This window comes from Portunus trituberculatus, chromosome 24, assembly GCF_017591435.1.
Source record: "Portunus trituberculatus isolate SZX2019 chromosome 24, ASM1759143v1, whole genome shotgun sequence".
Lineage (NCBI taxonomy): Eukaryota > Metazoa > Arthropoda > Malacostraca > Decapoda > Portunidae > Portunus > Portunus trituberculatus.
This window is the reverse complement of record NC_059278.1, coordinates 5,915,091-5,930,575: the sequence shown is the minus strand read 5'-3', so window position 1 is coordinate 5,930,575 and position 15,485 is coordinate 5,915,091. Positions and strand designations below refer to the sequence as shown.

Here is a 15,485-nt window from a genome sequence, read left to right as displayed (position 1 = left end):
ATAATAATGAAAGACCAGATATATGAAAAAAAAGATGAATAAGTAAAAATTACACATAACAGTGTGTGGGAGGTAAGTGTTGGTTTCAACAGTGTGCCAACAAAAACACAACACAACACAACACAACACTGGCTTTTCCTAAGCTTTCAGTCTACAGTAGTTGCTCAAACCAATATTTCAAAAACTCAAAACCATGGCATTTCATACTGGCTCATATCATGGCTAGATGAACAAGATGGAAAAAAAAGTACAGAAAAGAACAGCCACAATCACTGAGTGACACCACCTTCACTGAAGTCATCACCCAACTGAACCATGTCTCTATTCTGGATCACAAATATTAAACTCAAAGCATTTTGACATGTTATTTACCAGCCCACATCACTGACTTTACTTCCTTATGAGGCCCTAAAATCTTGTTATCTAGTCCACATAACTGCATAATTAGAGTTTACATATGAGGCTTCCCACATTAGAAGCACCAATTTGTCACCCTTAGCCAAACAGAGTGTATAACACTCTTCTGGAGTCTTAAGTATTGCCTAGGTGTGGATGAATGTCCCATAAGTAAGGTAAAAAAAAGCTATATAAGGAGTGAATAATTTTTGTGTCTAATTGGCAATCAAGGCAACATGTTTCTGAGGAATACACTGCTGGTCAGAGTGGAAGGCGTGAAAGGGACAACAACTTCCACGCTGACCAAATTTCATTCATCCCTTCTTAACTCCTAAACATACAGCAGGATTCACTGTATGTTGCTATCTGACAACTCTGCAGCTCTAGTTGTCAAAGTAGATGATATGTTTCCTTAGTCAACATTTGTCTGTGGTTCGTGTGATTGCATTTGAATTTTCTTTCACCCTCCCTCAAGGGCCCTTTTTGTGGATGCGTAAGCTTACCATTGTGCCCTGTTACTACCTATTATGGGACCTAGGAAACTAATTAGTAAGGCCCAAATCTCAGTCATTTGTGCCTCACTGAGGAAGAATAAGTCAAATCAAGAAACTGCAACGAACTTTCGCAAAGGTCTCAGAATTGTTCAACGTTTGACCAAAATTTATCGTAAGGGAGGAAGAGACGCTTCGCCACCACTTTACAAGCCTGAAGGGCGTAAGCGCAGTGTGAGCCAGAGAACTCTGAACATTATTCAGCCAACCGTCCCATACACAGCAAGGAACTTTAGGCTAGGAACCCTCTGTGCTGGGTGGGGTGAGTGAAAGGAGTGTGCGGAGATATGCGAAAGGCGACATGGGATAACGGAGTTGCCGCGCAGTTTCAAAACCTTGCTTCAGTCATGATTACCTTAACAGGCAAGCTTTCAGATTACAGACAACCAGAGAAACTGTGTGTACCGCAGACCTGGTAGTAACCGTCATGATCCACGCTACACAACACACATTAAAATCCAGATTCTTTGATGGTGTGGGGTTGTTTTTCTTACTATGGTCTTGAAAAATTAGTGTTTTTGCCTAAGAATGTTTGTATGAACCAAAATAACTACTTTGAGCTAATTCTGGATGAGTTAGATGAGTGTATGGAAAAGTGCAATGCTGATACCTTCATGCAAGATGATACACCATGCCATATGGCAAAGTTAATTGTTGACTGGTTTGATTTTTTGCAATGTCAGCCGTTTAAAACCTTGGCCCGCAAGTTCCCCAGACCTGAACCTTATAAAAAATCCCTGGGCGTACATAAAACTGAAGCTAAAGGAGAGAGATACCTCCTCCCTCCCATGCCCCCAAGCTGCTATTCAGGACATATGGGACAATACTGACGCTCAGTATCTCCACCACCTGGCTCATTCACTTCCCAGGAGACTCAAAAGGTCAGGAAGGCATGAGGGCATGCTATCAATCACTAGTTTAGGTGAATACCCTCATTAAAACATATTTTCTGTGTCATTAATTTCCTTCATAAGATGTTACAGGTACCGCGCCTTCCGCTCTGACCAGCAGTGTACTCCGTGTTAGAAGAGCTGCCCATCCAGGATGTGTTGCCATTATTATGTGGAAGATTTGGAATTAGTAGTTCTTTTTGTTTTGGTGTCTTTACTGAGGCACATTTTGTTGACTTATTCTATTTTGACACAAGTGGCCCTTCTATATGCCTCACATAACAAGAACTAGGTGCATATCTAAAGTGTGAGGTTGTATTTAAACAAAAATTATGATCAGTTAGAGATGCGAGGACCAGTCTCTTATGTTATTCATACTGACAATTAGCCGGATGTCAGAATGCACCTGAATATAAAAATATGAGTGTAAGTGGACAAGCCATAACCACTGGTGGTGTCAACACAATGAACTCAACAAATTATCTATTCAGTAATTATAGAATAATGGCAGAAATAGCATCATAACAGGAACTTACACACAATGCCTGAACATTTCAAGAAATGCAACAATGGAAAAAGATGAGTAATCTCAGCACACTTGTAATTAACATACCTGCAACTGGCTTAACCACCACCCCTGACAGGCCTAGCACCACGCCCATCACAAAGGTGCGGCCAGCATGGAGGAGTGTCTTGGGGAATGAACTCTGCACCTCCAGCCTCTGCTCACGTTTCTGTTCAATATACATGATGTTATAAGAAAAAGGGCAATGTCTGATAGCATACTTCATACCTATCCATTCTAAAATGGTCAAGTGGTGTTCAATATTCTTATGCTTTCTCTCTATTTGTCTGTCTCAGGCTATGGTGTATATTTTGACCCTAAATTCTGAAGTTGCAAGCTTAGATTTAGACACTGTTAATAACAGTCTGCATAAACTAGGATATACAGACTAAAGATATAAAATACCAGTTACTTTTTATGTGCACTTACATGAAGAACAGCAGCACCTTACCTTCCTGTACTCCTGGTCAAAGGAGAGCATGGCAATGGTGTTGCCCACTGCTGAGGAGATGAGATTAAGACTGTCTGCTGTCCCTCCCACCACATGTCCCATCATACTCTGGGCACCTCGAGCTACACCTTCAGCAAACTCATCTGGTCCTTCTATGATGCCCTGGGAATATCACAAATGATTACAAACTATTATAGCTAGAGTAAACATTAAACCATTAAACTTCTATTTAATTAGCCTTGATGAACATATTCATATTACATTTGTAAATAACTACCATTCACAGTGGTCTCAAAAGGATCTTAATATGCTCTAAGCACTTATTGATCCACAGTTCATATATATTAACAAATGAATATGCATACAGAGAATGTCTTCTATGCCTACCAGAGCTGGCTGATAGATAAGGTCCTTCACTCCTTGGGAAAGATCCCGTAGTCTCTGGTATGGGTTCCCAAGGATGTCCAGTCCCAATACAAGGACATAAACCTTGACACAGGAAACAAGTAATAACATAAAAAGATTCAATGCTTTGTTCCATGAACACAATAAAATAAGATTATATTGATCTTCAATGATTCACACAGAGCAAAGGACATATTCAATAATTTTACCTGCTGAACAATCTGATATTTTGCATGATCCACAAAGTCTTCCATCAGTTTGTCCCATGGGAAAGACTGTCTTTCATAATGTCCAACACTTATTGATACATTCTTCATCTGTGCAAAAATAATCAATATTAAACATGCACAATCTTGACAATCAATATTTATTTTATATTTTTATGAAGGGGAGGAAACAGGCCAAGAAAAAAAAAAAAAAATGCCCACTGGGTTACCAGTTCCTTTAAAGTTCATAGGAATTATTCACAAGTGAGGGACAAATATCTTGAAACTATATGTAAATACAATAATTACAATGATTAGATATATAATTTGATCCAACAATACTGCATAAGAATATAATTCACTTGAATATCAATAACATATGTCAAGTACTAATATCTGCCTTACTGTCTTACTGTTACTTTAGGTAAACATGATTGGTAATTATAGAGGAAGTACTTATGTCCATTTCAATCATTTCAATGATATCACTCTATAACACAAAAGTTATGTTTTGATAATTGTTTTACAGCTTGATGTTCTACCTCAGTCAAAGTTGCTCCAAGAGAAGTCAAAAACCACTCCAACATGTCATTTTGGCCGCCGTGGCTCCCCAGCACTGTGCCACGCGGGGAGAAAGAGAAGCGTACCTTGAGGCCAGCTACACACATGCGTTCCACATGGGGACCTTCATCACTGCTGGGCTGATGCTGGACAAGAGAAGAAAACCCCTCTAAAAGACTTCTCTTTATACTTACGAGTACAATGATTACAAGAGGAACAAACAACAAAGGAAAGCAAATAGATGGCTCAACCTACAAGATTATAAATCAAGCAAAAAGTATTCTGAAGTTGGAGAGCATACACCAAATTTCTACATTAATTAAAAGAAAGAAGTTATTTTCACCTTCATAGCAGAAAATGTTACTGGAGTTCTAAGTTTTTTCAGTTCAGTGTGAATGCTGCCTGAGTGAAGACCTGGCAAGAAGGGCTCCAGAACCTCATATGTGGATAGTAGGAAACCTTTATCCAACTTCAGGAAAAATTCTTGAGCCACAATACTAAGATGTCTGAAATTAATAATATACTTCTTAGGCAATGACTTGAGGTGATGGATACTCTCACTAGTGCATATGCATGGTTACCAAATGTGACAGTCACAAGAATTAGATCATACTCAACATTCATTCACGTAATAATATGACCTGATGCACTTTTATTTTTAGCCTGCTAGCTACTGTTGGTCATATACGGAGACACCAAGCTTAGTTTCTTTGGTGATAAAATCAGCAACTTTCATTATTTAAACCAATACATGAACAACTCCTTCAAATGACACAAAGTACAAAAGGCTTTATAAAATTACTGAATAAAGTAATAGTATGGGCATAATTTTACTAAGTCGTTCTAATCTTAGATAAGTTTTCTCTTACTTACTTAATTGTAGTGACACAGCCAACTGTGAAGTGAAGAAGAGCACACACTGACAAGCAAGGTTGGGATGAACCATTTTCATTAATGGGATAAAACACTGTAGGGAATACTGCATCCATCAGCTGGTTGTCAATCTGAGAAAACAAAATACATTAGTTAGCACTGCTAAAGAATTTAAACTATCTAAAAATCACAAAATGCTTGATGAAAGACTCCATGAGGAAGCATATCAGTTATAGAATAATGTGCTGACCTGCAGACGGTGGAGGTGCAAGGCAACATAGCTGTAGTGGTGGGAGTGGCGGTAGTGGAACCATACAGCAGAATGCTTGGTCCGTCGCAATTTTCCACTGAATGGTTTGGTCATATACATAGTTGTTAGGTCCACCTGGTGGGATGCAAGAGTATGGCTATACTTGAGGGTGGCTCTTACTATGTTGACCTTTTATTATTCCTGATCTGATTTGAAACTGCTTTCAAGAATAAATGTCACTATTCAATTCATACACAATTGTATTGCTCTGAAAATCCAGGAAGTCTTAGTAAAAGAAAAAAAAAAGTATTTGAATTAATCATGTTGATATAGAAATTGCAACATATTGTTGTTATTGTTTTCTACAATCTAGCTTTCTATTGCAGTTAAGAAAAAAAACTGAATTACGAAAGTATTGTAAAACCATCTGTCTTGCACTCAAGGCACATGGTTATAAACATCAGAAATTCCTTTTTGGATGGCTGATTTCATTGTATAATCTATTTCTTTAGAGAATTCTACTTATCATGTGAATCATGAAGTCTAATTCATATGTTTATAATGAAAACTTAAACAAGTGGTGACTCCTAAGGTGAACTTGATGTTTATCAACAAAGGTTGCAAAATAAAATGTTAAACTCACCTCCATTTCTACAGTGTTCCCTTTCATCTAGAAAAATAAAACATACATTAAAAGAAGCAAAATAATCAGCAACATAAGAAGGAGCAATACTTTATTATGGGTGGACATACAAATGTAGGCAGGGAAAACTACACTAAAGTTAATATCTAAAGATACTTTATAATGTCTATAAGAAAATAAAAAAAAAACTTGAAAGAAACAAAGATATAAAGTAGTACTATACATAAAATATTAAAAGCAGCATAAAGTATATGAAGGCAGATAGTACTCAACTATCAACATAAATTAATTCCATGCATAAGCAGACATGCCTGAATGTTTGTTCCTATATCAGAATGAGACAAACCACACACAGCAAAACATATCTACTAAGAGAAAATGATCTTGTCATATTCATAGTATATATTCATGCAGATAAGGAATTAAAAAAAAAAACTAGAGGATGTTTATAATGTTGCTTACAGTTTTATCACTGGATGCCAAGCCTGAGAAATTATAAAACATTTGCTTGTAAATAAAGTCATACTACAATTAAGGCATGTTAATATGCTGCATGCATCAGCCAACAACATATTTATGGATTATAACACCAAACACTACACCTCACCACCAACCTGGAGTGATCCTCGAAGGTTGACTTTAGATTGTTTGTTGTTGAGGTACTGATCCTCAAGCCATGCAATCAACTCCAAGCTGGGAGGAACTTTCCACACTCCATCAACTTCAATTTCCCACTTGGCTGCTCCTGGCATCAAGCTGAAGTAAGCCACTTCCCGGTGTCCTTCATTGATCTGTGGAGGTAGCCATGTTAACACTGTTTTACTTAATAATAAAGATAATACATCCTTTGACAATGCATTCAGCTGGCCATTTGGTTGCATTGAGCGATGTTTTGCAGAGAAAGAATATCAAACATCATGAACCTGCTCTAATGTCAAATATTCAAAGAAGTTTCTTATTACAAGTAAAATAAAATTCTCCAATGTTATATGAGTAATTAAAAAAAATAATTGGAGAAAGTAGTCATGAACATAAAGAAACTAACAATTTTCAATATCATTCTCCATGAAAATTAGTTATCTCTCTTATGCTTTCAATAAGTTTCTATCCAAATATGTTGGACAGCATGAATCTTTGAAGCAATTGGTGTATACGATATTTGTGTTTGTTTATAAAGCAATATATTGTCAGTGCTAATTGTTCTTTCCATTATTTTCTGTGTCTTGCTTATATGAACAGGTACACTTTTCTAATCGAGAAAGATATGTATTAAAAGTTTTAAACAAAAGTTACGAAATAAGACATGCAGCATAATAATGATACAAGAATGACAGAAGCAAGGAGTGGATGACTTACAAAGCATTATGAAGCAAAGCAGGCAACAAGAAGCCACTTGCTGCATAAATGGCTGGTATCACTTCCAAATACAAGGAACCCATTCAGTTATATTTTTCATTTATTATTGAATATCATCTATTTTAGTTCCAGCTATGGATCTGGTGGATATAGCAAATGCTTCTTTTTGCATAAAGCACAAACACAGTCCATACAAAATAGTCCTGAATTTCAGAAAAAAATCTCAGTAGTGTGCCTGTGCAAAGATTGTGAATTATATAGCACTGGCTCTTCCAACAATTTCTTACATAAGGAAACAGAAAGAAAAATTGTGATTTCCTTGCTAATAATATCGACTGTACCATCACTACTGATTTCACCCACAAATAAAGTATAAGTATAGACAGAAAAGTGGTATTAGTACAGCCTAACTAATATTCATAATCACCTTATAATGATTTATAGAGTATTTTAAAGGGAAAATGATTTAACTATTGGGTTATGTATATTCTAACATAACCTCTGTATCTGGCAGTCACTAATCCAGCAGCTGGATTAGTGATAGGCAACTTTAACTAAAATTATACATACAAGAGACAATCCTATTTTCTCCAGTGCAAGGCACACTTCTAATCTGGCTCTCTCCATGGGAAGTCGGGTAGTAGCAGCCAGGCGATCTGACTGGGTGAACAGGAGAACCCTCTGACTTCCTTGTTTGTAGCTCACCCAGTGAACCAACATTTTATCTCTCCTCATCTTGGTGGACTGTAATGACAAGCACAAGATTTGATAATAAAAGAAGAAATTATCTTTAGCTTTTCAACTACAATATTACTAAATCTAATAACTCAATATTTTGTTTACTCAAAATAAAATATAATGATCTACATCTTATTGAAAAATATATGAAACCTCAGGAGTTACTAAATCACAGTAAGACAATGACTGTGGCAATACCTGGGACTTGGTATCTGCAACTAAATACTGGCCATGTGTCTTCTCCACAATGGATTCTGTCTCTTCTTCAGAGTCACTGGATGAGGCCGCTGTGGTCTTGGCTCGCTGCCTATGACCTAACTTCTTTGGCCTTGTTTTGGGAGTGCCAACACTGGATTGTGATTTAGTACGTACCATGCCAGGCTTCAAGGAAGTGATGGTGACACACTTGCTGCCATGGTCATCCTAAATGATCATAACAAAAAGTAAATAACTGTTGATTATCACAGAATTCATGATTCCATTATTAGCATTTCCTAAAAAAATATTAATAATGATGATAATAGGATCTGCAGTTTACCCATTTACATGTTATATTAAGATAGTCATTAGAACACACAGACAGGAACACAGTATGTACTACTCTTCACTATTATCTTCCTCAAACTAATGTTTGGTCTGCATCAAACTTCTGGTGTGCTCAGTATACTAAGTAGAACTAGAATCATGATGGTGATGATTACATGCATTCAAAATATGATGAACACATTTCTTAACTTATAAGGAAGAAGAACTTGCTTACTTTATCTATCACTGCTGAGAGGTCTTCACTTTTCCTGTTATAAATATTCCAGAGGAGTTCCCGAGGCAGAGTGGGGTCGTCCCAAGTGTACAGCTGAGACTGGTGGGGTGCTAGTAGGTGTGTCTGTAGAGCAACACATTTACTATTAAACAGGCTATACTGAGCACAAAAAATATACATATATTATTTCATTCTTCATATAGAAATTGAAAATTTCACATTTTAGCAAGTGAGGCAAATGAGATAGGAAGAATAGACAGTGGAAAGATAACTTTAAGAAAATTTCATAAGCATGAAAAAATTTATGGAGATGATGAAAATTTTGATAATGATCTTCACCTGGTTTGAGCCTTTTTGGTGAAGACGAAGATGAACATCTTCACACCAGTTCTCAATCTTCACAGGTGCATCACCTGGCTGGTATTTGTCAAAGGTGATGGTGACTGGGCTGTCAGAACCTACACCTGACACATGCACATTCAGGGCTCGCTGAAGAGATATGTTTGAAACAACTCAAATCAGTTCCATTGTAATTTTGGTAGACATATACTTGATAACTTTCAAGAAAAAAATCATCATGAGTGCAATTCAACTTTTACCAATCCAGAATGCATTACTTTAATGAGGATATTAATCAAACACAATGAAGGGTTTTACATAAAGAAGGGGCTCATTTAAACTTACCCCCTTTTCCATTCTGAGAACTGTGCTGTGATTAGAGTTGAAATGGAAGTGTTGTGACCGGACTTGCTGGTCACGATATCTGACCACCATGTGCATGTTCTCTCCATCAGGCCAAAATGACATGCACTGTGGAAGAGGTGTAACAATTATGCTTTGCAGCATTTATACATATACTGACACAACTCTCGTAAATTTACAAAAAAAGGATTATCAAATAATACATGATACATGTATCTAGCACCTTTTGTATAATAGCCTTAAAACATACGTTCTTTAATTCTAACATACTATTAAGATATTGATAAGAGCATATGAAGCATGCAATGACACAGATGATGGCATTCTCACTCTCTGGGAAACAATTACAGTGGAGACTCAATACTCGAACTTAATTAGTTCCAAATGGCTGTTCCAGTATTAAAAAGTTTGACTATGGATACCTATAAATGAGGTAATTCATTCTAATCTTAGCAAAACCTCAAGTTTATATATATATATATATATATATTTTTTTTTACAATTTTGATTTGTACATACCATAGTGAAGGCTGATGATGGATAACTTAGAAGAGGAGGAAAGATGGGTCGGGAGGAGGAGGGAGGTCATCAGAGGATGAGTCACCATCCATGAAAATGTCTATGTAAGTTTCTCCTTGTGATTCTTGTGAATCCACTAATGGAGTGCTGTAGCTCACTAACACTTGTACTCTCACCAGATTCCTTATTTTCATCACTAATAAGCCTCTTTGGTGCCATCGTAAGCTTCTAAATTAAAAATTACTGAACAGAATGCAGAAGAATGTTGTTTTTTTCAAGACTGTGGCAGGACTAGGGATGCGCACCAGCGTCCAGTATACTGGTATTACGGTAATATGGTATACCAGTCATATGGTATCAGAACCGTACAGTGGCAGCTGCGAGAAGGGAGAGGACAGAGCTTTGTATACAACCAAATGTGCGGCCGTTTGATTACCAGATATTTTCACCATTAATAAGCCTTTGCTGTTAATGTAAGTTTATAAATGAAAAACTACAGATAGAATGCAGGAGAATGTTATTCTGATGACCATGAGAAGGGGGATGCCAGGGAGCCTTTGTTTACAACCGCGGGTGTGGATATTCGACTATCAGGTATTTTTTCGAGTATCAAATCAAACTTTTGCGTTCGAGTATTTAGACTTTAGAGTATTGAGTCTCCACTGTACTAGGAAAGAAATGGCATTAAGAAACTAAAAAAAAAAAAAAAAAATTGAATCCAGAGAAAAATTTTATTAATGATGCTGGAGTGGAAGTAATGTCAACGGCATGGTAATATTGTTGTTGTTGTTGTTGCTTACCTGCTGCGGATGAATGTCATACCACAGTTCTACTTTGTCATTCTCTTGCATAAATTTGAGAGGCCGGATGGTCAGGTTGCGGATTAAGAAGTATGGCATTAGTGTTACTATCTTGGTCAGGTGCAACTTGCCAGGTCTTCTTCCTAAATAGAAAGATCTCTATTGTAAAATTGTACTTCTGATTCAATGAATGAAAGAAAACAATAGCAATATAAAATAACCAAGATGAAATTCAACAACTGAGAAATACATACTGCACAACAGTGGCTTAATGAACATACATCCACACTTATCAACTTACTCTGCTATCCACAAATTGTGCCCAATGTATGAAAGCAATGCTAATTTTCTTTGAATTTAAAACTGAGTTTTATGCACTGTATGGATATGGAGCTCATTTCAAGGAGTGAGTGAGCAACTTATATATGATAAATATGAATATTCAAAATGCAGATTATCACCATGAACTGAATGTGGAGTTTCAAGCTGAAAAAAAAAAATAAATAAATAAATAAAATAAATAAATAAATCACTAAATAATAAATTAATGAAAAATATATACATGTATGTATATCTATATAAAAGCTGCAAAATTTATATTCAAAATTGCAAATAAGACCACAGATTAATTAAACAGAAACAACCCAGGATATATCTTGATGCATTGCTTGTCATGACATCAGTAAGGTGAGGCTCATGAGCAACTTACTTTGAGTGAAAAATATACAACTACTCAGTCACAAGCTAGTGGAGTGATGGTGTCACCTATGAACACACATACAAGGCAACATTGTCACTGCACAATATTCTCACCTGCTGACTGGCCTGTGTATTCCCATCCACAAAAAATGGACCTAAAATTAATTTGGTGTTCTTACCATCATTCTTATCAATTTATAAAATACTAGACTATAAAGATATAAATAATCTGGCATTTCACAAATAAGGAAGGTGGGTGCATGTTGCCCACCAATGATGTTTTATGTTTACCTGTCCTCAGCTGGGAAAATTACAGTTCTGGAGCCCACTAGCCAGATGCATTGGTGGCAAATATTGCTGTTATCATTATGTGACAGACAATAAATTATGTATAATATTTTTTTAGGATAAATCAATACATCTCTCCCTGAGAGGAGAGAGATGGGATGAAAGTAGAAAAAATGATTTCCTTTCTTAAATGTGACCTAAAATATTGTTTCTTCAATTAATACTGTTTCATAACAATAGTTGATTAAAAAAAACATACCTATTTTCACTTTAAATTGCAGTCTCTACATTGTACTGGATATATATATATATATATATATATATATATATATATATATATATATATATATATATATATATATATATATTCTTTAAAACACTTGTAAAAATTATGAACAGATATAAATAAGAAAGCCTCATAGCTTATTTAGTGCTCTTATCAGCTGTGAAAATATGAGAGAGAGAGAGAGAGAGAGAGAGAGAGAGAGAGAGAGAGAGAGAGAGAGAGAGAGAGAGAGAGAGAGAGAGAGAGAGAGAGAGAGAGAGAGAGAGAGAGAGAGAGAGAGAATACTGCTAAGCCATCTGCCTGTAACAATTAATATGATTTGGTATCAAACATAAATGTTGGCAGGTCAAAACAAGTCTGCTAAGCCATGCTCATGTTGGATTAAAAAAAGCAGGTGATGAATGTGCATTTTTCCCCACCATTTACTCCTCTGGACATTCCACAGGCTGCTCCAGCCCGGCAGCCCTGCGGCTCTATATCCTCACTTCTTTGGTAACAGACTGTTAAAGAAATACTGTGTGACAGCCTCCTTCCACTACATAAAATAACTTTCACTGTTATGTCTAAGAGGCTGGCCACTGTTCCTAAGACTAATAAATTAAAGCAAGCAGTTACATAGTAGGAGACAAAGTGCTGGTGCAATGCAGAATGGAAATGATGTTCCAAGTGGAGGATGCCAATCTGAAGTGCTCTACTTGGTATTATTAAGTTATGAGTTTTGAGAACAATAACATGTAAACAAAAAAATAAATACAAATTTTAGTAAAATAATGAGAGAAGTGGTAGGGATAAAATGGGATAAAAACAGCATACAAAGCCAATGTAGCAATGTCATATTATCTGACTTTTACAGAAAAAGATTACTTTGCATCCAGTAATTTGGTAATTTATTTACTTTCGAGTTTTTGTATTTATATATTATATTTTAATCTTCGGTAAACCATCAATAAATCAAACTAATTGTGGGGGAAGTGCCAGACGGTTTATCAGAAAGTCAGGTTTGTAAGTTGGTTGGAACGGCACCTTATAAACTGACTATGGGATGGTTTATACAGTGACAGTGATGTGTTTGATAAAATGTGTGTTTAAAGTAGGTGGCTTCTTTTCATAATGTGTTGCACTTACCAAACAAGAAAAGGATGCTGGGTTGCTGTGCTGAGACTGTTGTTACAAGACAAAGGAGGCTGAAGCCAAGTGATGGACACACCTTCACACTACACCAGATAACCAGCCACACACTAAGCTGTGTTCAATTGGGACCAGTGGTCAGCTTACCCAAAGGATATGCACAGCATCACCAGCATGTTTGATTGGCTTTCAAACCCGTCAGATATACCGAACACATGGTCGGTTTGCCAAAGGCACAAAGGGGTTGGTTTACCAAAAATTTGATTTAATGAAAGTTTACTGTACTTTTCAATTTTGCATTCTGATATATTTGTTTCTAATTTTTTTACAGTAGCAGTGATTAGGTCATAAGTTTTAGTATTTATTTTTCTTTCAAATTCTGATAGTCCTAATATTTACATTTTCATTTTGTACATATTGATCTTTTACAATTCTTGGTTTTCAATTTCATAATTAAAATTTTGTTATATTTGAAATTTGATCATTTTGAATATTTACTTCTTTAATTACTGTTCTGAATTGCAATGACATAAATGATCATCCATCAATTTTTATGCTTTTTCTAAATTATTGTTTAAAAAAAAAAACATTCTCCAGGAATAGCAGAAATTAACACAAGACCTTCAAAGCTACCAATACCCATACACCTGACACATCTACTACTATTGATACTTAAGCAGCTAACATTACTGCAACTAACATAACTATCATTATTGCCACTTTTACTGTTACTATCAAGTAATATGTTTCAAAGTAATGGCAACAGATAAATCTCAACTATACTGATGATATCAACCATCTATACATTTTAGTATCCCATTCGCTCCATGTAACATGGGGCTTAACTGTAATCATCATTGATGTAACAGATTTGCAGGGAGTAAATAGTTTCTAGCTTTGATCCCTGATTGTGAGGTAAAGGACTTTGAAAACTTTTATCATAAAATATTTTTCATCAACAACAATAGTACAAATAAAACCCCAATGCTATTGATACCATTAAACTTAACTAACTTTGTGGGAAGAATTTTGAAGAGCATGCATTGTTCAGACAGCCACCTTGGACACCCTCATCTGGGGTCTGTGCTGCAAGTGTGGACTGCTTCATCTTGGCCAGGATGCGGTACTTTTTGTCCCGCACGCTGTCCCGACACACCACCACACCACACGATCCCACTGCCTCACAGCTCCACCTCCTTGACCACTCACTCTCCATCACCCTCACCTGTAGACATTCAAGTTGATATAACATAATATCTATACAGAGCAATAATACATATGCAAATTATGACCAGTCGAAAAGCACACCAAAATCTTTAATCTATTACATACTTCATAAATATATGATACACACATGTCATGGCATGGCACTACTCAATTAAAAATGCAATTCTGCCTTAGCTTCAACAATAAAAACAAATTTTTCTAACCTTCAATTTATGTGGGTAACCTCTCTTATATCGGAACAAAACAATGTCTTCTGAGCCACTTAGATCGTACACAATTTTTGATCTTGATCCCTGAAAAATATAATATAAGTTTAAAGAAATATATCAGTTTTCTAGAATAAATGTTAAATATATAGGCTATATTTTTATATAAATATATTTAACAACTTACATTAGATGGAGACAATTATCAAATTTCTGTCTTTTATACTGCAATAACAAGCAATAACATAATCAATGTGCCATCTAAGGTTTCATAAACTGTAAAGCACCACATCAATAAGTAAATTCTCACAAATTTTCTTGAAACATTAAAAATAAAATGACTTTCATATCCCATCAAAAGTCTGTTAGTCTTTTCCTTATTGTCTGTCTGTTCTCATTATTTCACATGTCTTCATGCCACTTTTCAACAATTAGATGACCAAACAAATGAGATAAAAAGAAAAAATACCTAGACTCCTAGGAAAGGAGGGAGTCTCTCACAAGTTTCTGAAAACTCACCCGGACATGTAGTGGGAGACCAGTCTTGTTCACAATCCAGTATGGGGAATACACGTGGACTGCCGTCAGTCCTGCCCTGACTGTGTACAGTGCACACTCCAGCTTCCTGCGAGCACTGCCGTCCCCGTGAGTCAGTGTCAGGGTTCTGTGGTCATCACCCTTTTCGGTGCCAATTTCTAGAATGCCATCCCATTCACTTCCTAAGTAATTTGAAACCTGAAATATTAATGTTTATTACAGAATAAGTCTTTCTTTACAAAAACTTCTCTATAGAGGAAATTTCTATTAGTTACCATATTGCTTCATTTATTTCCCTGAATTCAATAGCCTGTTAAGTCAACAAAAACCTACAAAATATCATCACTACCTGGAACACTTAAAGCCCACACTTGAGCTCCATTCTACAGGCAAACTTTAAGATGGTATAAATAAGAATGTGAATAGAATATGAATGTGCACAAATCTA

The 15,485-nt window shown here is 36.0% G+C and overlaps 1 protein-coding gene across 15 annotated transcripts in view; it reads right to left on the bottom strand.

The window, feature by feature from the left end:
* LOC123508106 (vacuolar protein sorting-associated protein 13-like) overlaps nt 1-15,485 on the bottom strand; it is a 50,725-nt gene that overhangs the window by 7,769 nt on the left and 27,471 nt on the right. For 8 of the 15 annotated variants that reach the window (XM_045261574.1, XM_045261573.1, XM_045261577.1 and 5 more), the window contains 20 exons: nt 15,020-15,235; nt 14,498-14,587; nt 14,082-14,292; nt 12,359-12,439; nt 10,667-10,809; nt 9,330-9,455; nt 8,985-9,134; nt 8,646-8,768; nt 8,084-8,308; nt 7,718-7,891; nt 6,406-6,582; nt 5,792-5,818; nt 5,149-5,283; nt 4,899-5,029; nt 4,369-4,531; nt 4,007-4,171; nt 3,468-3,575; nt 3,241-3,342; nt 2,854-3,015; nt 2,451-2,571 (listed from right to left, as the gene is read on the bottom strand). In XM_045261574.1, coding sequence (XP_045117509.1) covers nt 2,451-2,571; nt 2,854-3,015; nt 3,241-3,342; nt 3,468-3,575; nt 4,007-4,171; nt 4,369-4,531; nt 4,899-5,029; nt 5,149-5,283; nt 5,792-5,818; nt 6,406-6,582; nt 7,718-7,891; nt 8,084-8,308; nt 8,646-8,768; nt 8,985-9,134; nt 9,330-9,455; nt 10,667-10,809; nt 12,359-12,439; nt 14,082-14,292; nt 14,498-14,587; nt 15,020-15,235 — 2,830 coding nt within the window. The remainder of the gene's footprint in view (nt 1-2,450; nt 2,572-2,853; nt 3,016-3,240; nt 3,343-3,467; nt 3,576-4,006; nt 4,172-4,368; nt 4,532-4,898; nt 5,030-5,148; nt 5,284-5,791; nt 5,819-6,405; nt 6,583-7,717; nt 7,892-8,083; nt 8,309-8,645; nt 8,769-8,984; nt 9,135-9,329; nt 9,456-10,666; nt 10,810-12,358; nt 12,440-14,081; nt 14,293-14,497; nt 14,588-15,019; nt 15,236-15,485) is intronic. The other 7 variants (XM_045261584.1, XM_045261585.1, XM_045261586.1 and 4 more) reach the window with 5 other exon arrangements.